Here is a 26884-nt window from a genome sequence, read left to right on the forward strand (position 1 = left end):
CACATAACAAAGCTTTTCTTTCAGGGGAACAAAGTGCTTCAGGAACACCACTGATAGTGAATACATTGGGGGAGAAATCTTTCTGTATTCTGCTAATTAAAATTAGGAGGTAGATTTGGAAGGTAATCATTCTTGCATTTAAATGAAAATTTTTAAGTGGATTAAAAATTTTCAATACATATTTTTATCGGAAATTTAAATATATCTTGTGACTTATAGACTGCTGCTAAGGAGGAGGAAATATTAGTGATCATTTGTGCAGAACAGGAAAGACATGGACGTATTTTGGTAGCTAGTCTAATGAAATGGGCTGATCTTCAGTTCTTGTTAAGTGGTGGAACTGGCTTTGCTGGGAGGAAGGGTTTTGACACTGTGCTTTTATTGCCAGTGAGTTTGCAATTCACAAGTTAAATGGTTTGGTAGCACAAAGCACCCGCTTATTTTCAAGATGTCCCTTCACAGATTGATTTATTTAGTTATTTTATTCCAGGCAAAATGTATGGTTTGGGGAAAAAATACTTGTAGGCAGGTATGGATTCCTGGAAATACAAGGCAGGCAATGAAAACATACAGAAACTGTAGTCTTACTGGCTGCACAATATTGGTTTTTTAATGTATTCTATTTGGCGTAAATAATATTTTTTTTTCTTTTTTTTTAATTGTTCTGATTTAATGTGTCTTATTTTTTAGATGAGTTCAGTGAAAATGTTGCGGTCACGTCTCAACGGGATCCTTTTCAGGCTTATGTTTGAAGAGCATGTAAACAATATCAAACCTGACATTATGGCGGTTACACTGGCTTGTGAAGAGCTGAAGAAGAGTGAAAGCTTTAGTAAGCTTTTAGAGCTAGTGCTGTTCCTTGGAAACTACATGAACTCTGGCTCCAGAAACGCACAGTCTCTTGGTTTTAACATCAGTTTTCTTTGCAAGGTAAGTTGAAGCTATGAAACTTGTGAGGGCTGATTCATTAAAATCGTGACACGTGAGAAAGTACCTTAAGGAGGGAAAAACATTCAATTGATGTGGTTTTCTGGCTGCACCTCCTTTCTTAAAAATGGATAAACTAATACAGAGTAAACACTTGTAGGACAGTCCCCTGCTATAGCTGGCTTTCTCAGTGCAATAGTAAATTAAGGCACTTGTTTAATTCTGAACCTGTTCTGACTCTTTCTGGAGTGCACAAGTAGAACAGCTTCCTCCCTCTGAATTTGTTCAGCTTTCATATTGTCAATAGAATATGCATAGAGCTCTGAATATGTTAAATAGCTCTAGCTACTTGTCTTTCTTCCCGTGTTGTACCCAGCTGTCCCTCAAGCGCTGCCACAGAAATCAGTATTTGGGATTCAAGATGGACATTGTTATCCTAGGTTAACTTCAGTGGTGGTGGCCCAGTATGGGATGCAAAGGAACTTCAGAATTTAATGTGCACTGCTTGTTTGTTCATATGGTAAAATGTGTGTAAGGCATCGATCTGAACTTGACCATCTCTCAGTTTGTAAAGTACCTTTGAAAGAATCTTTAAAATAACGTGATGCAACATTTATAAACATCTTTAAAAAAAACAATAAAGTTATCATTAGTCTTGCAGAGGAAATTTTCAGTTATTTTTTGTTTGGTTCGGTTAGAGTGTTCAGGTTTCAAGTCCCTTTTTTGGGCACTGTGAGGAAATCTTGTGTAACTCAAGGAGAATTAACCTTTTGGGGAAAACAATATTTGAAATACACAGTAAGTCTGATCTGACATATTTCAGTAGAGAAAGATGCTGCTTGCTGTAGTTTAATACAAAGATGTTGCTAACTTCTGGTAAAATTAAAAACCATCACCTGAGAAATACTTTCATTGTTTAATAGCTTTTTTTAAAGAGAGGCCAAGTTGAGGGATTTTTTTCAGGAAGCTAGTGCTGGATTTTCTTTTTGGTAGTAGTGGAATCGAAAAGAGATTAATGTTTTAAGCAGAAAACTACTTGTTAATGTGGGGAGGGGAAATGATGAATGTGTGTGAATGGTTCTCTAACATGGTGTAGATTTGGAAAGTATTCTTGCACTCCAGGTGATAGATTTATGAATTGCTGTCAATGCAAATCCCACAGATGTTGACACAGCTCCTGTAGATTGACTTATCCTGCAAATTGTTCTCTACTGACCTGAATAATTGCTGAAGCATAGCTATCTGTGCTTATTGCTAGATTCCATTTAAAATAAGTGAGACAAAAATCTATGACTATTTAATTCAACCTTGTCCTGAGAAACAAGACGTTTTTCCCAAGGCAGGTATTTCTGAGGGAAGTGCTCAGGAACAGTTTGTCCCCTGACCTCGTGAGACTTGAGGATGTACTAAAACATTCTCCCTAATAAAATGTTGACTGCGCTTTTGCAGTTGGGTGCTAGGTATATTTGGTTATAAGCTGATGTCTAAAAATAAAACAAGACAAAGACAGTGATGTTTGTTGGAGCAAAAAGGTCTCACCAAAATCTAGACATGAAATTCTATCATTAATAGCTTTTATTTTTTTTCTTTTTTGGGGCATGCTGTCAACAAGGTAGAGCACACATCTGTGTGTATGCAGTTCTTTGTGCAGAATACACATGGAGTGGTTTTAATAGTGAGGTATCATAACATGATGAATTAACTTTTCGATAAAACCTGATCATATCTTTTTATCATCCTTGAACAATCTTAAAATTAATTATCTGTTTAGCAGGTATATTACTTATGCTATATGATCTGAAAAAAAATAAAAGAAAAAAGGCAGGTATTGATCTGGGATAAATGTTTGTTTTGGTAAAATAAATGTTCTTAAAACAGAGCTGGTCATTTCATACACAGAATTTTGTTACTGTGTAACAACCGTTATTAAAACATAATAAAGAAAAGAGAGCATGAATTCACACCTGTCTGGTCATAGCTAAAAAGCTAATGCCTGTATAGTAATTGCAAATCCTTAAATACAGATTATCCTTCTGCATGTCATACTGCAGTGTATGATGTTATTGAAGAAAGAAATGATTTGTAAACAACCTTTGGCAGAAGACAGAGAACTTAATTTTGTTCAAATAAGAGAGATCGACATTAGAATTCATGTGCTGTATTGAGGCTGGCAGACAGTAGCAGCTGCTCTGGATGCACTAGAGCATTCACGATTGCCTGAATGTTAAGTGCTCACTGAAAATATAAATACGCGAGAACAAGTAGTAAAGTTCAGGGAGGCTGCTGTAGTAATTCACTAAGGGTAAATCTTTTTACCAGTTGTTGTATTTGATTAATGTGTACAAATGATCCAACTGCTATTCGGAACCCTATTGTAGCAATTACTGTCTCTTATCAAGGACAGGAGAACCCTCGAAGTTCTGCCAGTCAGAAACTGAATTGACAGAGAAGAGGTTTGCTTCAGGCAGATGTTGGGTACAACTCCTGTTCGTTTTGTGGTGAATTAATGTAAAGACTAACAGCAGGGATCCCTTTGTTTCAATAAAGCTTTTGTAGTGTTGTAGCTGGATCAATGTGTATTTTATGTAATACATAATATTATGTGACTTCTTGTTCAAATAGTGCAAACAGGACAAGGCAAGCTGTTTATCTGACTAGCGTGCACTTATTGTCTACAGAAAGGTGGCTACCTTTCTGTTGTGGTGGGAACGATTTCTGGGATATGAAAAATTATATAATCTCAGAAAAATCAATAGAAAGCTTTTTTATAGTTATAATAATCAAATGACAGTCTAGTGGTAGTTAAAACGTAACATTTTTTCCCTCACATTATCTATAACTTTTAACGCTCACACCTGAAAACCTTATTGAGAAGTACCAGTAAAAAAAAAAAAAAGTCTGGAAGTAAATTTTGGTATGATTTGTATGTTTTAAATGCTTTACCAATAGACTACATATATTGGAAGATTTTTGTTGTATTGATGTTGTTTCTGAGGTGCAGACGTAAACATCACAATATCATACTCTGTATATTAGTTGATTTGAATGGGTGCACTGTATTATGCTGTGTATATTAGTCTTTAATCCTTTCCCAAACAATGAATCTGATAGTATTGATCACTCAAATTAGTGCTTTAGCATTCAGCTGGAAGCTGCTTTCTGAAGCCTACACTGATGCAGTGATTTTTTTTTTTTAACTACATGTGTTATTCCCAAATTCTGTCTCTCAGATAAAGGCAGAATCAAAACCTGTAGTTGAAAATTCTAATACCATAGTATTAGTGTCTTTATAAATAAATAAATTTGAAATACCTTAAGTCTACACCTTCTAGAGGTGTAACCCTTTGTACAGTCCACCTTTTCCTTTGCAAAGGGGATCTCTTCTGCACTGGCCTATGCCCATACATACCTATAGTCCTGAGGCTGGAACTCTTTTTTTAAGACTGTGAAATGGGTGTAGTTTTTCCTTTTTGTTCCTATACAAACCCACAATATCACTTGGAATTTAGAACCCGTAGACTGTTTCATTGAAGTATGTGTTTCTGATTCAATTGCCTGTTAATATGTATTTAAGAGCCACCACATTCAAAAAAATAGTTCTAATCACTATTTACTGTAAATCACAGCTACAATTATCATCAGTGAAAGTAATGAGTAAAAGTACATTGAAGGAAGAGAAGGGGGAAAATATATTGATTTCCCATGTTTTGTTCTTAGTGTGCTAACACAAGTAAGACATTTCTTTAGTTGAAAAGACATTGACTAAATGTCAGGTGCCTGAGGTTTTTTTTAGTCTTTTTTATCAGAAACTAGATACTTAGTCTTGATTTTCTGTTTATTAACCTTTTAAAGTAACAGAAGCCGTGAGTGTATTTGGTTTGTAAGTCTAACATCTTAAACTTTCCCTTTTCCAGACCTCTGGCTTATGAAGGAACAATTTAGCTTTATGTCGAAGGGCAATAATAGTATTGTAATCTTGATTTTTGCCTTTAACACGGTGATATTGTGATGTGTGGCATTCAAAGTTCTGCGCTTGGGACAGGCTTAAACTACTGTAAAGGAGTTGTCTTGAGCAGGAAGCAACTCTGCAGAAAACCTGGAGTCTTAGTGGCAAAAAGGAGGCAGTGGTGTGTGTGCCCTGGCAGCATCCTGCGCTTCAGCGATGGGGGCATAGTCAGGACATTGCAGGTGGTGACTTGTTTTTGCCCTTAACTCAGAATTTTCTGGGTTGTGTATGAAGCACGGTGTTCAATATTCTCTACCAAAAAATCTTTTTTTGTTGATTAACTTGAGATCCACCAAGCTGGTCAGGGGCTGGTGCACTGGGGAAAGGCTGATGGAGCTGGGCTTTTCCAGTCTGGAGAAACAAAGGCTAGGGGGCAACCTCTAGTGACCTTCTGATACCAAACAGGTTACTGTAAAGGTGAGGCCAAGCTTTTCAGCCAAGTGGACAGCAGTACAATGAGAGATAGGGATCATAAATTGGAAGTAGGGACACTTTAACTGGGTATAAGAAAAGCAAAATTCACTTTCTTAACAGGTGACTTTTTAATTCATAGAGTTGTCTTTTCCATAAAGTAAAAAATGTTAAATTCTATGCAAGAATAAACAGAAAGCAAAGACAAGATTTTTAGTCTGAATGCAAATATACTCTGTGAATACAGAGAATGTAAAGACACAGCCATGCTGTTGTTAGCATTCCAGTTTCTATCTTTCATTTCTATTTTTATATTTAAATAATATCTACTAAATTATACTCAAGAAACACCTGTCTTCCTTACATTGTCACTATATTAGTAGGCTTAGAACTTGATTTTTAAGATACATATTTTAGCTCTGTTTGATCTTTATAATCAAATGTTACTCGTTGTGTCTCTTAGCTATTGAAAATATGGATGAATGTAGCTGAGATTTTTCTTGATTGGGTCAAAGAAGTGAATTTGACGCAGTTGTTTAAGATGTGAATGACTGTTTGCTACTGGTTTTGAACAACTCAGCAGGTGCTAATATTAACTCTTGTTAATATGATGTTACTGGTGGTGATAAAACATGTTTTGGTTGTAATCTGAAGGCAAAATAATTTTGTCCATTTAGAAAAAAATGCTTTATCCACTGGATGATGTCAGAGAGATCAAAGACTGAAAATCCCACAGTTCTTGTTCACAGACAAATTGAAATGCAATTTCTTTTTGCCATGCAGATGTTTAGCCACTAAATCTACTTTTTTTTTTTTTCAAGTTGGAAAAACTTCTATGTACGTAACAAATTAAAACCTTTTAACTGCATACCATCACCAAGCATTGTTTAGTCTTTAATCACCGAATCGGTATGAATTAAATTGCATTCTTAATTGCCTAAATACCTTATATTTTTAAAAGCCTGTTTTTCGACTACAGTCATTTATTCTTAACAGGGTAATCCTTAAAGCTGAAAGGCCTGTATTAAATTGAACATCGATGGCAAGCCTGTCATGAGGATTATAGAATTAGAACTTCTAGTGATTTAGAGAATGAGAAAACAAATAGGAGATTTTGCACACACATTTATGTATTCTTCTTAAATAAATCCTTGATTTGATTTGTTGTGTACGTTGTAGCTTACTTCTGTACAAGAACTGTACTAGATGAGTTAGTAAAACGTGGTTAAAAAAATCTTTACAGATATACTTGTAATACTAATTCTCTATAAAGAGTGAAGTACACTTGTCTCGAACTCTTACACACACCTACTCTCTCTGTTGTAAATAAGGGGTAATCTCTACTTCCACTAAATCCTCAATCAACTCATACAGTCATTCTTTATATCTGCATAAAAATGGAGAAACTAAATTTGTACTTAAATTCATTTTCTCCTTCTCTTACATTCATGATGTTTCTTTTCATGTACATGTGTAACCTGCCGTGGGATTTAGCCACAAGTATCTATGTTTACTTGAAAATATGCCACTAGCCCTGTATTTTAACAATTATCTCAGAATTACTTTGTAATAAACTGCTGTAGCAGGTTAATGGAGAGGAGAGGGTCTCATCACCTTCAAGAAGACTGTATCATTTTAGACCACTAAAAATTGCCTCTGCAGTTGAGAGAATAGTGAAAATATGCAATTACGTATTTCTTCACACTGTGCACAATTTTCATGAAGCTTTTCATAAATAAAACTGGATATATTGAATTTCCTTTACTGACGATTAGGATATGTTTGCTTTTTTATTGTCATTTTGTATTCCAGTGAGGCGGGTTGCATTTATTTCATGTGTCTGTACAGAATTTGACTGAAAGTCTTTAGGATAAAGTAGTACAGTTCAGATTTAGCTTCAGCTAAAAATTGTGGAGTCCACAATATTCACTTTATTTAAGCATTTTACTAAAAAAATGGGGGTTTTATTCTCTTTTTTTCCTCCTGTGTTCACTTTTTAGATTCGAGATACTAAATCATCAGACCAGAAAACAACCTTATTGCATTTTCTGGCGGAAATTTGTGAGGAGAATTACCGGGATATCTTAAAATTTCCAGATGAATTGCAGCACGTTGAGAGTGCAAGTAAAGGTAAGCAAATGATAAAACACCCAATGGTAGTAGCTGTTTGCTTTGACATTAAATACGTCCAACATTTCACTTTAGATTGTAGGATTATGTAACTTGTAAACATTGATAATCCACATGGTGGATTTTGCTTTTCTGGTATTTATTGACCTGAGAAAAAGTGAGGAGGGGGAAAAACAGTAATAAAGTAACTTCTTCTCAAGTAGTTTGTGGAAACAGTACAGCATATTTCAGTGAAGTACTTGCAAAATCACATGTCAGAAGTTGCCTAACCCGTTTAATGATGATATTTCATTTACCATTGGGCCTTTGAAGTCTTGTGCTTGAGAGTGAACACTTGTGTGTGCGTGTGTGAACAGGCACAGTATGTTTCTTATTTTCACACTTGGTTTAACACATGAATGCAAAATAACAAAAAGCTTCCTGAAGTTACTAGACTGTATATGAAATACATAGTTACCCTGTACAGTGCATAGTTACCCTGTACAGTCAACAGTTAATACTGATTTTTATTCTTGGACAGTCACCAGTATAGCCTGGTGAATCTGATGGAAAACTTAATTTGTACATTATTACTTATCTTTTTCTGTGGAATACACTGTGCTGCTTGGCACCCTTGTTGCTCAAATATGGAAAACGAAGGCTGTGTGATAGTGGTTGATGAAGACAGTGCGAACAGTTTTATTTTGACTGGGTGTTACTGACTCATCAGAAGATAAATACTTGGAGGAGCACAGGAATATGAAGGGAAGTAGAGGGGTCAAGAAGTTTCCAATAGCTCTATCCAGGTTTTCTCTTGCAATTTTTTTTCTCCTTTTTTCTTTTTCCCAATGTTATCAGTCAGTGTCTCTCTTCAGTGCAGTTGTTAGCTGTTAGTTACTTGTTTAATTAGGCCGTCATTTGTTTTTGTTCTGTCTTAAAGTTCAGTGTAGAGAGAGCAGAACTCTTGTTTCCCCAAGGACTTAGGGAGTAGTTCATCAATCACCTGAACTTGGCTATTGTTTCATCTCCATCTTATTCAGAGATTTGTGTGATTGTCTTTGTCATACAATTTTTTTGCTGTTTCTCAAACTTCAGAAGTACCTTTCTATGTTGTTTTTTTTTCTGCATGTACGCTAAGCTTTATTTGTATTGATGAAATGTCTCCATGCTTCACTTTCCTCTTTGCTGATGAATACATCATTGGCATGAATGTCTATTGACAAAATGGAACTGATCTATATAGGGTTGAGGATGGTGTTGTTTTTTAAGGCGGTATAGAGACTGAAGAGACTATTTCTGTGTGTGTATATATATATATACAAATAAAGGTGCATGCTTAGAGAGTGTACAGCTGGCTACTTATGTGTGAGTACTACTATGGATATCACACAGAGAATTTTTTATTACTATTGCTTCTGTTTGCTGTCAGTGTTGTTGGTTCCCAGCCTCTGATATGGAGTCACACAATTTTCTCAAACTTACCCCTTAAGTGTCACTATGATAGAATAACATATTGATTAATTTTATTTATGCAAATAGCAATTTGTCATCTGATCGAAATTCCAGAAATGTTTTTTACCACTCGATAGTTTTTTGCTGGAAGTGATTTTTTTTTTAAGTTTAATCTTTTTCATCCTGAATCTCTTGTTAAATTCCTTACAAAGCTTTGTGGTTTACCAGGCACATTTGATCAGCTTTTATTAATTGTCTCTTGTGGCTAACACTTAACCTTGCAGCTTTGAGATTTTTATAGTTTGATTCAAAGCCTCTGATGTTTTTTAAGTTGACTTGAGGAATTAAACCAAAAGAGTTAGTTAAGTTTAGTTAAGCTACAGCATCCAAAAGAGAGAAAGCATATTAACGGGGAACAAAGTTACTAATAATCCTGATTCTTAGAGTACATAGGAAAAAAAGGTTTTATTGCAGTCAAATGTGTTTCATTCTGTAAGATAAAAGCTCATTATGTTTCTTAGAAACAGTGCTGACTTCTTATCAGAAGCATAAATTACTGTTCATTTTTAATGACCAAAACTTCCCTTTCAGCCCTTCTTTGTTTTCTGTAACAAAGCAGATTTTTGGCAGAATTAATGTGATTTGTGCAACTTGCTTCAACTGTTCCCCATGGTACTTTTGGGGTTGTGTTTAATTTTAATGTTCATCTGCTCTGTCACATGTGGTCATGATGTTCATCTGTTCTGTCCCGTGTAGTCGTTGTTTCTGTGTAGGAAGTTAACGCACTTTGTGTGGAAGAGAAGATACTCACTTCCTGTTTATTGTTTGGTGTTTCATAAACCAGTGGTTTGAGGGATGGATGGATAGGTTTATTTTTCCTGTAGGAGGCTTCTTTTGGAAGAAAACAGCTACAGATAAGAGGATGTTGGCATCAGTTAGTTATACATAAAATAGAAGGAAATCTACCAGCAATTATCTCTGTATGAATTTTAAATCAGGAAATATGAGCTAAACCGGTGACAGTCTGATTACTTGAGATGTATACTGCTTACTTCTAAGGCATAAGGCAGCCTAGTAGCTTGAACTATACGTAAAATTCAAAATACAAGGCTTATTTTATTCAACTTCCTTTACATTTTTTTTTGTGCATTTTCTCAGTTCCATGTAAATTAAAAAACAAAGTCTTGTTTTGCTTTAATTTTCATATAAGAATAAAGAACCAGCTTCTGAACAACGTATGATTTTTTTTTTTTAACTAATAGCAGATAAAGCATTAAACTGGATTTTAATAGGGAAAGGTCAATGGGATTAAATGAACTGCCCATACATGTACTAAAATCTTCAATAATCTGATATTAGATATAATAAAATATTTGATCTTTTTAAAGATGGAGGATCAACCTAGAGGTTTATGAAAAGTACAAATAAATTAGGAAACAGTTTTATTCTGGAAAGTATAAGCGAAGGTCAAACTGATTAACTATCAAGAGATTATTGGGAAAAGCATTCTTTTTTACTTGAAGCAGACTGAATGAAAGGAAAACCAATTAAATACAAAAATAAAACCACGAGATTGTGACAAACTGGATACTTTGGGAGTGATATGCACTTACATTCCCCTAGTCTGCAGTATTTTCCTCTTGTTCACCTACTACTGAAAATTTGCAAAGCCTTTTTGAAACATTTCTACCTCATTCCCTTTGCTTGTTATTCCAGTTGCTGCTTTTCATGGTATTTGCTCTTACTGTCTTATAACCTGTGATTTTATTAAATACATGACAAATTCCTATACCTTTCTGTGGATGCATCCCAGAAATCCAACCGTATCCCGGGCTGCATCAAAAGCAGCGTGGGCAGCAGGCAGAGGGAGGTGATTCTGCCCCTCTGCTCTGGTGAGACCTCATCTGGAGTTCTGCCTCCAGCTCTGGGGCCTCAACATGAGAGGACATGGACCTGTTGGAGAAGGGGCCAAAGGAGGTTGTGAAGATGATCAGAGGGCTGGAACACCTCTGCTATGGAGACAGGCTGAGAGAGTGAGGCTCTCAGTGTCAAACCTCCCAGAAATTATAAGAAAGAGAAATATGTAACACACAGAATCAAGAGGAGGAACATTATCTATGTATTTTGTAACAACTTAGTTTTAGATTTTAAAAGAGCAACAGTTATAAATCACAGTTGGTGTTGAAACATTGTGCCTGTATTTAAAGTATATCTGAGTTGGACACTGTGTCCAGTTCCTCCTAAGTTTAACAGTTCTTGACATGTTACCTTCTTGCTTTGTCTCCCAAGAGTAGGAGTTACTAGAATGTGTAGAGTTACATGAAGTTTTATGAGCATGTGTTGTGTCCCACTGCTGTTTACTTCAGAAACAGTTGGGTATAGAATGCTTTTATCTGTAGTTGGCCATTGGCCATTCTATATGTTCTACTGAAATGCTGGACAAGTTAAAGTGATACCTCGTATGTATAGATGGAGTATGGATTTTGGGGTTAGCTGAGCAGTTTTGTAGGACTCCCAAGAATAGCTAAACTCCAAGCAAAGGGCTGAGCCTAACTGAACACCAGTATAGATAATAAAGTCTCTTTCAGAAGTAATGAGTTGTTTTTTTTTTTCCAGTGTTTAACATACAGAATTCTCTACCCGATATAAAGGTAGATCACTTAATTATTCTTTTAAAGTATTGTTAAAAGTAACACAGGACATTCTGAGTAAAATAATGTGGAAGGTGCCCTGGGGTAGTGAATTATGTCTGTATAGGAGACTAGAAAGTACCAATAACAGGAGCACAGATTCCTCACTCATGTTGACACAAAAACATTATTTCTTTAATTTGCAAACATACGGTTTTGATGGTTGAGGCATCTCTTTGGAAAGGACATTATCAGTCAGAAGCATTGTGGAATGCAAATATATATATATACTTGCATATGTATGTATACTGTATATATGTATACACTGTGATTTAATGCCATAATTTAGAGTGGGGAAAATATTTTAAAACATTCTGTGCCATTGTTGCTTTAAAGCTTAGCAATTTAGAACATACTCATAAGTAGTAGTCATTTTTCTGTCAAAAAAAAGAGTTTTATAGTTTGTTGCAGCAGAAGAAACTGTTTTTACAAAGAGATCAGCAGCATTTTCCACCTTGCAGAGTTTAAATTGTTGAAACAGATTTTGCCCAATCTGGCACATTAGTGAATATAAAATAGACAATGCCTTCTGGCGTGAGAAATTTAATGCCTGCATCTGTGACTTTTCTCTCCATAATAGAATCTGAAGTTGGCATTTTGCATCATAATCAAAAGTCAATCTTGCACTGTATAGTGACTTCTATCATTCCTTTCATTCACATAAACTGCAATATTGAAATGTCAGAAAATCAGTGTGTTTTTCTGAATGTAGTAAATACACAGTTAGGTACATCAAATACTGGAAAGCTTTATTTTTTTTTCCTCTAGTAACATTTCTGTATTTGCTTATAGCATTGCCATATTGATGGTAGCTTATGCATCATCTCATTAGGAGTTTTGTGACAGCAGTGTTCTCCTTCATTGGCAAGTGTCAGTTGGGAAGATAGGGAAGCAAAAACTTCACAGATAATTTTTGTGTTGTAGTTCCAATGGGCAATTTCTGCAAAAGGTCCTGTTGGAGACTCGGTAGGATTCTGGATTGTCTTGCACTTTGCAAAATTGCCAGTTAAATTTTCCCCGTCTGTGAAGATGTTAAGGACTTATTTAGTTGCTGTCTTAATGTCTAATAAATGGTATGCAAAATGGTAGTAGTTCTGAATTCTGAAGCTGTATTTTGAAGCTATGATTTGGATTGTGCATTAAACAGAGTTATTTTGTATGGCATGCATTTTAAGGATCCACTCAGCTCCCCAAAGTGCAAATATCAAGGGCAAAATTAAAGAAAAGTTAAAATTACTTTCATGGGCTGTTGCTCATTAAGGAAATTAAAGCATTTAATAATTTCTGACTGTAGTTAAACTAATCCAGATTTGAAGACTGCTTTAAATGGCTTCTCAAATTACATAATCTATTTGGAACTCCTTAATACCAGCCACAAGAGAGAGGTGAAGGCTACAAAACAGCTCCTACATCTTTTTTTTCCTCCTTCTCTGTTACTGAATTTGCACTTTCATTGGTGTAACACAAGTTTTGCATGTGTGCACCATGGGTTATAGTGTGCCAGAGCTGCTTCACATTGAACTACATTGTGTGCATATCAGTTCGATATACAAACCAAGCAAAATTGGACTATGGAGAAATAGTGACAGTGGAAATTATGGACTTTTGGAGAAAACACAGCAGAATTGAGCATGTTTCAGTTCACATGTCCAAATCTGGATGCAGTGAATAGAATATAAAAGTCTAGCCACTTCTTTCCTTTGCCTCACTTGCAATTTGCCTTATACCTTTGCCAGGAAGTTTTGCTGCAGTGTCCTTATTCAATAGATACTGATTTTGTAATTATAAGTTGTGTTTTCAACATTAACATCAAAGTAAGGTGAGTTTCTGCAGTACTCTGGAAGAGCTATCCATATTGCACTGGACACAATGCTCTTCTCACCGATCACCTCTAATACCTCTGGTTGTGTTTCTGAAATTAGGACTTCTATTTTCTAAAATATATTTATCTGTCAGTTCACATTTAACTAACAAGCTTATATTTTATAATGTACTATCATTTTACCTGAACAGTGAGGTGAAAAGGCTGGTACTGACAACAGAGTTCAGAGTGAGTAGGAGGTTGGTACACACAAAACTTAGGCAAGTAACAAAAACAAGCTTAACACTTATCAGGATTTAAACAGGAGGAATCTTATGGGCTTAAGAGCTTTTTCTTTTTCAGAAAACTGGTCATTTGCTGGCAATTAATTTGACTGTAAGAAGTAAATGATTTTGAGCCAGTAATGAGTTAGATAATATGAGCTTCACAAAGCAAGGAAGAGATTGCATATTCTGATATGTCACTGAGGAGATCAATGACTTTGTGCTGTGCTTTGCAAAGGAGTTTTAACTGGCTCATGTCACTAGTGATAGTGCTAATGCAGTTTGGGCTCCTAAAGCACTGTTTGTCATTTATAATTGATTCTTAATGTCTCAATAACTTGAGTTATGTGGATTGAAATTACTCTTAAAACATGTATGCCAGCACATAATTGCTGGAACTGAGACAGATTCATTCCCTAAACCTAAGTACAACTCTGTACATGTATTGATATTAAGTATAAACTCTCCACAGAAATTTCTCTTTTTGTTCTGTGGATATATGGAGTGTTTCTGCACTATGAATGCTGTTTGTAATTTCCTCAGCTCCAGAGGAGCGAAGGAAGATGTGCTGCTCGTGATGTTTCTGATTTTAGGCCTAACAGGCAATCTTTTTTATTTCCCACTATCTCACTTGTCAAGGCAAATTTGTTAATGGCATTTGCACTTCGGTGCGTGTGATATTTAAATTAAATTTCCTCACTTTAGATAGCTGTTATTGTTATTCTGAGAAGCTGAAAGTCTGTTAATAGTTTGTACCCAAAATTTGTTTTTTATAACAGTTTAGCTTGTGTGGTAGAGTTTTTTTCTGAATGTGTGTTTAAATTCTGTCATCCTTTTCTTAAATTGTATCAGTTATATCTCTTTTCTTGCTCTGATAAGACATATGGAGATGTCATATACGTTTTCCAACATTTGTACTGTGATAATTTCCGGTCTTGATCTCAGTGGTGATTGTGACCCTTTTTGGTCTGGTAGAGTGGTGGTGTTTGTTTTTTCCTCCCATAAGGACTGATAAGTCTCCTTCCTTTCTTGCTATAGATGGAGAACAATATTGCTATCTAGAGCTTCTCCACATGCATGCCTCATTAAACATCATCTCAGACTGGAAGATAATTAGTGTCTTAAGCTGAATCTGTCATTAAACTCTAAAGCTAAGAGCTACTTGGGCTAGACTTGTTGCAAGGTGCTCTTAAAATTGTGGTTCACCTCTGCTTGCAAATGGGCAGGACAAGAGAACCAATGCACAATTGCTTTAGCTTTGGTTAATTAAGATGAGGATTTTACTGTAGAAGTCTGAAATGATAAAGCACAGCTGTGTCATTGCCTTCACCATTCTCTGTCAATCTTGTGACAAGGCAACTAAAATGCAGAGACCCTGCTGGTGAATGAAATCTTAGCATGCAAATTAGAAGTAGAAATGCACATCTATGTGTGAAATGTATCTGCTAAAAATTCTATTTTAAAGCTTTTTCAAATTACATGTTTTCATTTACAGTATGTTGTCACAATATATAAACAAAACATTACCATTTGGGCAGAGTTGGTGGTTTTTTTCCTAAACTTTAAAACATTCAGTGGAAGGTTTACAGGGAAAAGAAGTGTGTTGTGCTTGATATATTGACTGTTAAGCATAACTGCTTAGTGTCAGAAAGCTTTCCCTTTCTTGAAAGAAGAGGTGGATACTCTCTAGATTTTTCCCTCTCAACCCAAGGTGTTTAAACCACCGCTCTTAAGCATTTCTAACATTGCTTTTGAGCCTATGAATTTCATTTCTTCTGCAATATTTGGGGTTCTGCTTTGAAATCTTGACACTGTTGGCCTTATAATGTACTTCTCAATACTAATTTACTTCTAAGTTCTGTGAAAGACGCATGATATTTATTGGGTAAGAAATGTGTTTGCTGGTTCTTGTTGGCTGGATTGGATGTGGTCATAAGAGTTTGCCTGATCCCACCTGTATTGACTGTTTATCTGGTTTCTTCTTCAGAAATTCTAATGATTAAGTTCAGTGTGCTTCCTGGGAAAATATTTCAATATAGAGTTACTTTTACTGTTGGAGTTCTAATGCTCAATTTACCTTTTTAAAACAATGGTTTCTCTGTATGTCAAAGTGTGACAACATGATGGATTGTAGTTTGTGTCCTGTGGACAGTATAGCTTGTTAGGAAAGATTTCTAGCCTGAACAGTGACATGTTAATTACTTGAGAAATAACATGTTAAGGGAGCTGTACTGCTCGCAGGTTTGGAAGCTGTTCGGTCATGAAGTTTAACATATAGGTTATTTCGTGTGATACAGACATACTGTGGTATACATTGCAGATAGAGGTATATGTATGTGTGTCTGTATATGCACATACAAATGGGTGTATAAATACATATATGCCTGTGAGATAAACATATCATGGTACACCTGTATCACATAAATACGTATAAATGTATGAAGACGTTTACACATGAGAGATATTTATCACAGTATATGTACATATATACACACGCTTATATAATGTAGAGGCATATGCTGGGATACACACACACTGTGGAACTCAGAATCCCCAAGGAGGCTGGAGCAGATCACAGAATCACCTGACTCCAACAGAACTTCTATTTTTTTTTTAATAAATATAAACTTACTAGTGGTATGAATTTGAGTAATGAGATATTGTAATTCCTGCAGATTAAGTACTTGCTTGCCCATCTCCCCTCAAACTGGTTTTTTTCAGACTTTTGAGAAGGACTACTTCTATCTGCCCTCAGGCAATAAGAAATAAATAATCACGAGTACGCTCAGAATGTAGTTATGGCACAAATACTGTCTAGACTTACAAATCCAACAATTTGCTTGCTTCATATAGATTTGCCTTTGGGTACTGAAGTCATTTATATCATTGACTCTCACTTCAGAGCTTTTACTAAACGTGCACATGGCCATCCCTGTTTTGCATCATGATCAGAGACACTTTGAATTTATTATGCAAGAAACACTGCACCTCATCAAAATGTATCATTTCATCCCTTGTTACAGGGAAGGACTCTTAGTCTGACACAATCTTATTTTGGAAAGGATTAGTCTGTCCTCTGGTACTATTACTATATTACTGTAAATATAAAATGCTTAGCTTGGCTGTGGAGACTAGCTAGCTTTTTACATTAACATGAGATTAACTGCTTTCAGCATTTTTCTAGGACTAAAGTGGTCCACCAGACATGCACTAAGCTTTCCCTAGAGTGCAGTCCATGCTGCCGCTTTCTCCAAAACAGGTGGATGCAATTTTATTTTTTTACACAGAGGAGGAATTAATATAATGAAAATAGTAAAGTGAATATGTATATATCACCTTTCATGTCAAAATGACATTGTGACTTCTCTTCAGTCACTGTGGATTTCTATTATAAATAAATAATAATATACGAAATAATCTTTTAGTCAGTTGCAGATTAAATGACGCATGATTAACTGAGTTTCATTCCGTATTTGTGCAGAGAGAATATTGATAAATCTAGGTGCTTATATCAGTCTTCCACTGACATGAAAAATAACCTGACAATACATTAAAGGTTGGATCAGATGATCCTTGTGGTCCCTTCCAACCTGGAACTCTATGATTAATATGCATAATTTCATGTTCACCTTGTTTATATTAGCCCTATATGTTAATAGTAATTCTGTGTGATAATACTTTAGATAGTTGAAGCACAGAAGTTGCATTTCTGGTGTTGGATTTTTTATATCTGTCTCATAAGTCCTTTAATTCTCATAATTTGAGGTGCACATGTTAAAGATGATGTATTTTTTTCTATCTTAGAGTTGCAGCAGCTCTTCACAAGCCACCCTTTTGCCATTACTAAATAACAGGCTGGTCTGATTCAGTTTGATACAGGTTAAGAAATCTTACTGCTGTTTTTCCTCTCTTTGACCTTGAGGATGGGTCTGTATATAGGGTTTGGTTTTTTTCTGGCTTTTTTTTGATGTAAGGCATAAGGATGCACCAAGGGCCTGGTGCTCTGCCTGGTGCTGTCAGCCAGGTGTGCTGATTTGGGAGAACATGGCAGTTCCCCCGATGTGTTTCCCCAACAGCTGCACATGTTCTCAGAGACATATTAAGTGTTACATCCTTACCTGTTCCTTTTGATATCTGTATATTTGTCTACTGGATTTAGCTGGTGGTTCTCTCCTGCTGTAACATTAAATGGAACGCTATTGCAATTACTACTAGAGAGTACATTGCTTCTGTGCCACTGAAGACTAAATGTCACCTTTCATGTAGATTTTTAGACTGGTTCTACTAGGATGCCTAATTTTCATGTGGAATGATGGGCAAGTTGAAGGTGAACAAGCCTTTGTCTTGCAATCACCAGCTTTGAGAAGTGTAGTGATAGAGACAGTCTGTTTAGTACCTGCATTTATGGAATGGTTTCAAAGAAATGGCATTTTGCTGCAAGCAGAGTTTATGCTTTCATAAATTAAAACCTTGCCAGAGTTTTAAGAAGTTCACATTATTTTCTCTGAAAGAGTAAAAGGGATTCATGTTGCCTCCTCTTCATGTTACTGTAGTATATCTCTAATAAAACAGTTTTATGGGAGGAAATGCAGATATTTTATTATAGTCTATATATATATGTTTCCTGTTACATGATCTTTTTAAGCTTGTCTTGCAGAATAACAGTTTCATAAATTGTTTGAACAGGAACTTGTACATTTCCCTGGGCTAGGCAAAAAAAAAAAAGTGAATGAAAATGAATATTCTGCAGTAGTTTTTGATTCAGTGTGAATATAGAAGTTAGTTGAGGGGCATAGAGCTGCCTTGCTTGCATATAGTTCCTTCTTACTTTGAAAGTCAGTGTGCCTCTAATCTAAACTGTTTTCTGAACATTTTCTTCCATTTTAATCACAGAGGCTAAGATTTCTTATTTGTCATTGCTTGCTGAATTTCTTTGCACTTTTAAATTTCAGACAAATGCAAACTACTACTCTTCCTAAGCAGTCATGCATATAAATATTTTCAAATTGCTGAAAGCAGTTAAACTTTATCTGTTATATTGCCTGTTTACTTACCAGCTGCTATTCTTTTTACCCACAAAATGCCATTTGCATCCTCCTAATTTATTTTTCAGTTCTAGCATTTTACTTTAGTGCTGTTTTTCTCCATATCCCACTACATGAGAGCCAACAAAAATATTATAGTGATTAAATTTCTTCAGTTCAAGCAAAAATGTGTTCTCCTCCTCTGACAAAAATATCAAACAATTAAACTAATGCAGTCATAACCTAAAAACTTTGATAATGTTTGATATTTGGGCTACTTTAGTGGTTGATTTCAAGGTTATGTCTTGAAAGTTAATAGCTACAAGGATGCTGTGGTCAGTATAGATTTATTTGGTTCCCTTCCCTGTTCAGTTAAGCTTAAAAAATGGTTTCACTATAATTTTAAGGTTATGTGATTAGTAGTTCTTTTGGTACTCAGTATAAAATGGATAAAATTGCAAATAAAATAAAGATTATGTCTTTGATAAATACAGCTATATTGGCTCCTTATGTATTTGAACGTGTTTGTGAAAAGTTAATTTAGTGGTGTTACAGCTGATATGAATCATTACTTACAATCAATGTAGTATTAATTCTGTTCTGAGAACAGCTTCCTTATTTACAGAACTTTTATTTCCTACATACTGTTTTTCAAGCCATCCTGAATCAAATTCCTGATGCTGTTTAATGTCACTTAGTCACAGCACAATTTTTTAAATAGGAAAATAAACCAGTCTTTTGAAAAAAAAAAAAAAAGCTCTATACAACTTTTGGACAAATGGCTTACCTTAAAAAAAAGGAGAAACAGCTTTAATAATAATGTCATGTACATATCTTGAGTACACAAATAATCGTCGGGTTCTCTGCAGTGTCAGCTCTGAGGAGCAGCTGCCTGCAGTCACACAAGAGCGTGGACTTGGCCACTTGCTAAAGAGTCAATAACGTGCGGGACGTTCTCACCTCTGATTCCACAGAGCAGAAGTTGTTGGTGGCACTGTCTGTTTGTTAAAGATTGTATGCACTGTCACTGAAGATGAAGTATTTTGTAGAATCTAAACAGCCTCTGAAACACAGTATACTTGAAATATCCTGTACTCAGTTCAGAGGAAGGATGTGAATCAGTGCAAACGTTACAATGTTCTTTGGGGAAAGGTGGTGAGTTTGTCTTCATGTTCTTGAAAACTCCTATTTGTAAACTATACAAGAGGAGACAAAGCACAAAAGATAGAATTTTGTTCTAAAATACGTCTTTCAGTTGAGAGGCAGTGCTTGTCAAACTGCTGTTTGTGATTAAATTGCGAATGATAAGTGGACTTCATTGATTATATCATAAAACTCAATATTATGGGTTCAGTTTGTTTTAATATTACAGTTTGACCAGGGGCTTTTTACTTTTCCTCTTGTTCTGGAATTCCTTTGTGATATGGTATTGCTTCACCTTCAAAATTCTGATGTCAAGATTTCCAGTGGAGATTTCTCTCGTGATGTATTAAGTAGTGGTTGTTTAATACAAATTACAGAAATAGTGGTTTACATTAGAATAGAATATGACAGAGTAAGCAATGTTCACTATGTTAATTTAGAGTAGCCTCTTTTTTGATGCTATACTGAGAGTCCTTTTTAATTATCAATAGTTTTTATTATTCAAATCTACCTTTGATATTAACAGCGGGTTCCCCAGATGTTGGTTTCTAGAAGTCAGTTTAATGTCAGTAAAAGAAAAAATATTTGATCTTTTATCTATCTATATTCTTCAAATAATTTCTGTAACTGAGTGTGTACGTTAATAAGATCATTAATTTAACTAAGTACATGCATTAATATGATACAATCTCTTTTAACCTTAGTTACTTTTTAATATTTGAATTAGACTTAAAAGAATGAAGTATTAGAATTGTTACCAATAAATTTAAATAGAAATTGAAAGATATGAACTAATGGTAGAATTAAGTGGTGACATTTCAACATTAAATATGATGATTTGGTATATTACATTAGATATTTTTCACTTAATTTTTATTAAGATTAGAACTTTTATGAGCAGTAATTCAGAAAAATATGAGTCTGCTTAATGGATTAGTTCTCCTTAGGACCATTTATGCTGACATTGTTTTCTCCCTTTCTGATACCCTTTCTGGAATTTGGAAGCTTTTTACTCATTGTCATTTTTTTCTTAGTTTCAGCCCAGACTCTGAAGAGCAACCTCGATTCAATGAACCAGCAAATCCAGCGCCTAGAAAATGACATCAAGAATTTCCCTAAAACACAGGATGAACATGATAAGTTTGTAGAAAAGATGAGCATATCCTTTTTGCTTGTTTTCATTGGCGATCTGAACATTCTGATTGTCTGGTTAAGTATTTACAACAGTGGATAAGAAGTTTTAACTCTGCACTCCCATGCTTTTATTCTAGCACAAAGAGAAGCGTAACAGCACACACTGAATATAAGAAAACACGTAACTGAATATAACTTGAAGTGCTTATAATCAGACTTCCAAGGAGGAAGCCAGAGGAAACCAGATAGCTCTCTTAGAGGAAGTAGTTACAGTGACTAGTCACAAATATAGTATTTTTTTTTTTTCTTTAAAGAATGGTATTTAATGAGGATTGTTGAATCATTTAAATCTAAAAAACTATTAGAAGTAGAGGTGAGAGTATTCATTATTTTAGCTTCAGATGTATTGTTCTTTAAGGGGGGGAATATGAATGTTGTTAACAGGGTTTTGTGCTTTGTTTTTTTTCCTTTTTTGTTGTTTAAACATTGTTTTAGAGAAAATCCCAAGAGTGATTTCTACTTTCATGTCATTGGGAATAGAGACCATAGGTTCTTTGAGTGTTAATAAGTAAAATCTGTGGGAAAATACCAAATCACAGATTCACAGAATGTCAGGGATTGGAAGGGACCTCAAGAGATCATCCAGTCCAATCCCCCCGCTGGAGCAGAAACACTTAGATGAGGTATCCAAGCTGGCTTTGAATGTCTCCAGAGGAGGAGACTCCACAACTCCCCTGGGCAGCTGGTCCAGTGTCTGTCACCCTCACTGAGAAGAATTTTCTTCCCAAATTTAAGTGGAACCTCTTGTGTTCCAGTTTGAACCTGTTACCCGTTGTCCTATCATTGGTTGTCACTGAGAAGAGCCTGGCTCCATCCTCATGGCACTCACGCTTTATATATTTGTAAACATTAATAAGGTCATCCTTCAGTCTCCTCTTCTCCGAGCTCAAGAGCCCCAGCTCCCTCAGCCTTTCCTCACATGGGAGATGCTCCACTCCCTTCAGCATCTTTGTCTGTTCAGCCTGTCTTCCTCTAAATTTTTTATGTATCCAGCTTTACTTTTGCTCAAAAGTGTAATTAACAAGTATATTGTAGATACAAGAAGCTCACAAAACTGTGAGAAAGACTGAGCAGAAATTTTGTTGTTTTTTTTTTCTTTAAAAGAAATATGCAGGGTTTTACTTTGCACAAAGCACATTTCTGTATATATGGAAGTATTTGGTGTATGGTACTTGGCCAGGTCCAAGGCATTTTATGCATCTGTAGAAGCTCAGATCGTTCATGTGACATGTATTCTTTCTTACTGTAACCAGACAGAAGTCACAGTTTTGTTGTTTTTTCAAAGGAAAAAAGAGGAGATTCATGTCTGGAGCCATTAGTATCTGCTCAGTGCATTTAGTAGGTGGATATAACAAAGAGGTTCTCTGAAACTACTGTGTATGTGGAAACTAAGTTTCTGTGGGATTAACAGTCTGAATGGATTCAGTGACAGAAATTCACAAGATACTAAATATAATCTCTATATGGATTTATTTTAAGTTTCTGACAAGGCTGCAGAAAAGAAGCTTAAGGGAGACAACTCACGAGGAAGTGGAAAATTATTTCTTGTTACTTACTTATTCTCTTCTACTTTGTCTTATTTATGAGGTTAGGAGACTTGTTAGTAATCACATTTATCAGTTCTGCTATTAAAAGAAAAAGCTTATTATTTTCCTGAGATACATTCACATAAGAAAGTCTTATAATATTTCCTTGTAATTGTCCTTTGCCTCGTCCTCATGTGTAGGCTGAATACTGTCAAGTAAGCCCCTCTTTAGTTTGTAAGTGAAACCAAGGTAGTAAAATGCACCTTTTGCAACCATGTTTTCTTGTTAAGTTTGACAGCTCTTTTTACAGGTTATATACATTTTTTCAGTTGTGTTGAGTAAATGCTTTGCCCTTTGTTGTTTGGCTACCTCTGTATTTGCTGTGCTTATGAAAATGATTTGCATCACTCAATTGATTTGGTGAGAAAAATGAGCCAGGTAGGTCATGTTTACTTTTTTCTGTTCTGTGGTTTATCACCTGCATTTCTTAAAGAAAGATCATCTGACAATGCAAAAGGCTATGGGTGGGTGGGTGTGTTTGTTTGTTTATTATAGTACTAATGTATGAGGATTCTATGGAATTTTTGAAAATTAATCATTGAAGGTCTCCTGCAACTTCAGTGCACATACATTGATGTCACGGCTACATTATCAACTCCTGGTAATTGAAAAATTAAAATCATCACCCTGAACTGTAGGTGTCTGACAGCTTTTATCATACTAGTGAAATTGGTGGCTTGACAAAATAGATAAGACTAAGAAATGAACTGATTCTGCCCAAGTGTTTATGTTTTCATAATTAAAAGATGACTTGATAAATGGTGGGTTTTGTTTTCAGAAAGTCGTCTTCAGTTGTGTAAAATTCTAGAATTTATTTCTGCCTATTGAATATTTTTAAATTTTCTGTACTCCTGTGGTTGTGTTGTTTGGTTTGGTTTTTGGGTTGGTTGGTTGTTTAGTTTTGGTTGGGTTTTCTTTGTTTGTTTTGTGTTTTGTTTAGTTTTTGTCAGGAGAATAAAAGTGAAGGGGAGGGAAATGACATCTTCAATATGTATTTCTTTTGTTTCTGTCAGCTTGTTGAAGAATTGTTGTTGATAACATATACTGAGGGTAGAAAGTTAAAGAATTTCAGACTGAACTTCTCTCTAACTGCTTGAGTGTTTCAGAAAATTTGAGCAGTGTCTGAACATAAGTCAACCCTCAGAGAGTTTCAGGATGCAGGAATTTTTCCAGGATTAAAGGCATAGTTTCTCCTTCCCATTGCTGCTAATAAACAAAGCTGTTTACCAGTAATTGTGGATGAGAATTTCTTCAGAGAATATGAATGGAATATAAGCTAAGCTAGATTAATTACAATAAAAATACCATTCATATTATTCATAATAATCATATCAATATTCATAATGTAGAAGCAAATGCTTTGAAAGAACTCACTTTTAGGTTTTAAACTTTTTTAGCAAATAAGGCAAGGTTTTAGTACTGTGAATGGAAAAAAAGATGAATTGAAATTCTGCTTAGATTTTCATCTAGGATTTTTCTCCTGACCTATTTCTAAGCAGGCTAATTTGTGATTTCACTTAATCAGTTTTCTATTTAGCTTATACACTTTTTCATCTCAGTGCGTAATACTTCATGTAACTCTTGAATGCTTAAAAATAACTTCAAACTGATTTAGGAATTAAATACAAAGAGAGGAAGAGGAGTATATTACTGCTTCACAACCTGTTTAAAAAATTGCAGTATATTGCAAAAGTATTATGTTCAGGTAATTATACCCCGTTGATTAAAAACTTTTAATTACAGACTTTAGAATTAAAATCATGCAGTCTTGACTGCATTCTGCTAACTTGATACATTTCAAATGGTTATTTTAAATATGTTTATTATTTACAAACTGAGAAAAATGGGTTAATGTTATCTGAATAGTTTATATTTAAAGTAAGACTATAGGCAACTAAAAGATAATTTGATAGGAGAAGCACGTTCAGTTTCTTTTATAATTAGCCCAGCTTCATGCAGCACTGGGAAGTCTGATTCAACAGTTTAGAAAAGTAATCCATGTGACAAATCTGGCTTTCACTGCTTGGCTTATTTCAGTGTTCCTGCCTCTAACTGAAGATTTTTAAAGTAGAAAACTCCAAATTTAATACTGACTTGCCATAGGTGTATGTGCTCTTTTCTTTTAAGTGATGCTAAAACATGAGTGTCTAATTGGGGATTGAGGAAGATTAAAGACAACGGAATTAAGAGGGTATTTCAAAGGCAGTAATGGAAAGTTGCACAGAGTTAATTTATTAGTTTTGACTTAAAACTGTAGATACATAAATAATAAATGCCACCTCTTGCACCTCCCAACATGCTTTTGCCCCCAAGGGATGAAGGTTTAATCCTCTAGAAGAGAGGCAGGAGCTTTGTTCTGAGGAGAAGGGAGAATTGGTAGAGCCAGGGTGGCCGGAGGGACATGCTCTTCAATTGCTGGCCATTAGGTTCATTCTTTTTGTTATCCTGCTAGTTAGAGAGAATGACTTTCTGCTCCCTTGCTTGTGGACAATTAGATAGCTTGTAAGTAATCTTACATTAATTTATATAATGTATCCTAGATGTACTAGCATGTCCTTAAATTAAGATTTTTTTTGTAGTTTTTCTGGTTTTATCTGTATTGTTTATCCCAGTAAGAAATAGTAACATGCTCAATCTTGTTGAAATCTTTTGTCTACCAGAGCAATAAAGGGTGCCACTTTTTTTTTTCTAACTGATTTGCATACATGTGATGAATTAAAAGCTTATTTTTAAAGAATTGCAACATTAAGGCGACCATGAATAAAAGAACAAAAATCACTGCAGATAAAAAATTTTCAAAGCTGTGTGTATTCATCTTATCATTAAATAGAAAAACAGTGATTTGTGAACTAATTTTAATTTTCAGAAAGGAACATCATTCATTAAAACAGAATCCTTTTTATGAAGTAAAAAGTCTGTCTTCTTGAAAGGCATATATTCTTACTTGATATGTATTTATGCTCATAGTTCTATCTAATAATGATTAATGCTTCACAACTAAATAGGAGTTTTATTAGTTCCTTGCTTGATGTACTTCAGTGGTAGTGAAATGATCTGGGGAGAAGCCTACTTTAAGTGCGTGTGGGACTTTTATGTACTGAGAATGTTAGATAATATTTAATGTGCAATAAAACATCAATTGGTAATTCTCTTGTACGAAGGACGGTAGTGCAGAATCTCAGAGCAGGCCACTAGGGAAGAAACAAATAGACTCTGAATCATAATCTCAGCATCTGAAAATGACTCTGAACCTTTTTTCTCTCAGAGTGACTGAGCAGCAGGACATCATTTACACCCTGACGTGGGGTGCTGAAAGGATGGTAATGGCATTAACACTCTTGTCATCTGTTAGCACTTGGGATTTCCTCCTAGCTCGCTATGGAAAAATAATTCACTTAGCGTTTTGAGAAGTCATTTTTAGGAAAGCCTGGTTTTGTTTTTCAGAAAGTTTGAAATTCACTGATGCCTTCATTTCTACATGAGAATGTACATTAATAACTACATTTCCTCATAACTGGGGGCTTCTCAAAAATAACTCTGAACGGGGAAGGATTTCTAGGAACTTTTGTATATGCCCGTACATTTGAAGTAACTATTTTTTGCCTGAGTGTGTTTGAATGTGTTTTTAAATGTAAAGGTGTTTTTCAGTTTTTTAGGAGCTGGAAAATGGAACCATTTGATGATTTTTCCATTTCTAGGTCATGTATAATCCTTAAGACAATGTTATGCATGTGTCTTCTCTAACAATATTTATATCATGTTTTTGTTCTTGCTATCTGCAAAAATGATGTTTGAAAACACTTTCATTGGAAAGTGGAGTTCTTGACTAAAAGAGGTAAAATAATGGTTATTTAGCCAGATAAAACACTTCTCCTAAACAGTGTCCAGGGAGTGAAGGTCTGGTTCTTATGCACTTGCAACTTCACTCTCTTTCTCTCTTCTCCCCTCCTTACCCTAGTGAGAAAACCTATGTTGTCCAAAAAAGGCAGTGAAAAAGTAATGACTGTAGTTTGAAAGTTATGAAGTATTAAGTTATGTAATGAAAACAAAGGAATAGAAAGACCTGGCTTCTAGATGTAGCATGACTTTTATTTTTTAAGTTATAGTTACATTGTAGGAATGTGATCATGGTGTTCTGTTACTTTTAGTGTTGAACATTTGTCTAAAGTTAAGCCTTTTGCCTACCGTTAAAAACAAACCTAAGGAAGAGTCAGCAGAAAACACATTTCTTAAGAAGTGCCAGCACTAGGGAATAAA

General features: G+C 35.1%; 1 protein-coding gene across 6 annotated transcripts in view; it reads left to right on the forward strand.

The window, feature by feature from the left end:
* Nucleotides 1-26884, forward strand: part of DIAPH2 (diaphanous related formin 2) — a 212389-nt gene that overhangs the window by 85990 nt on the left and 99515 nt on the right. For all 6 annotated transcript variants that reach the window (XM_065077869.1, XM_065077866.1, XM_065077867.1 and 3 more), the window contains 3 exons: nucleotides 691-930; nucleotides 7345-7474; nucleotides 20882-21005. In XM_065077869.1, coding sequence (XP_064933941.1) covers nucleotides 691-930; nucleotides 7345-7474; nucleotides 20882-21005 — 494 coding nt within the window. The remainder of the gene's footprint in view (nucleotides 1-690; nucleotides 931-7344; nucleotides 7475-20881; nucleotides 21006-26884) is intronic.

Source organism: Columba livia, chromosome 12 (genome assembly GCF_036013475.1).
Source record: "Columba livia isolate bColLiv1 breed racing homer chromosome 12, bColLiv1.pat.W.v2, whole genome shotgun sequence".
Lineage (NCBI taxonomy): Eukaryota > Metazoa > Chordata > Aves > Columbiformes > Columbidae > Columba > Columba livia.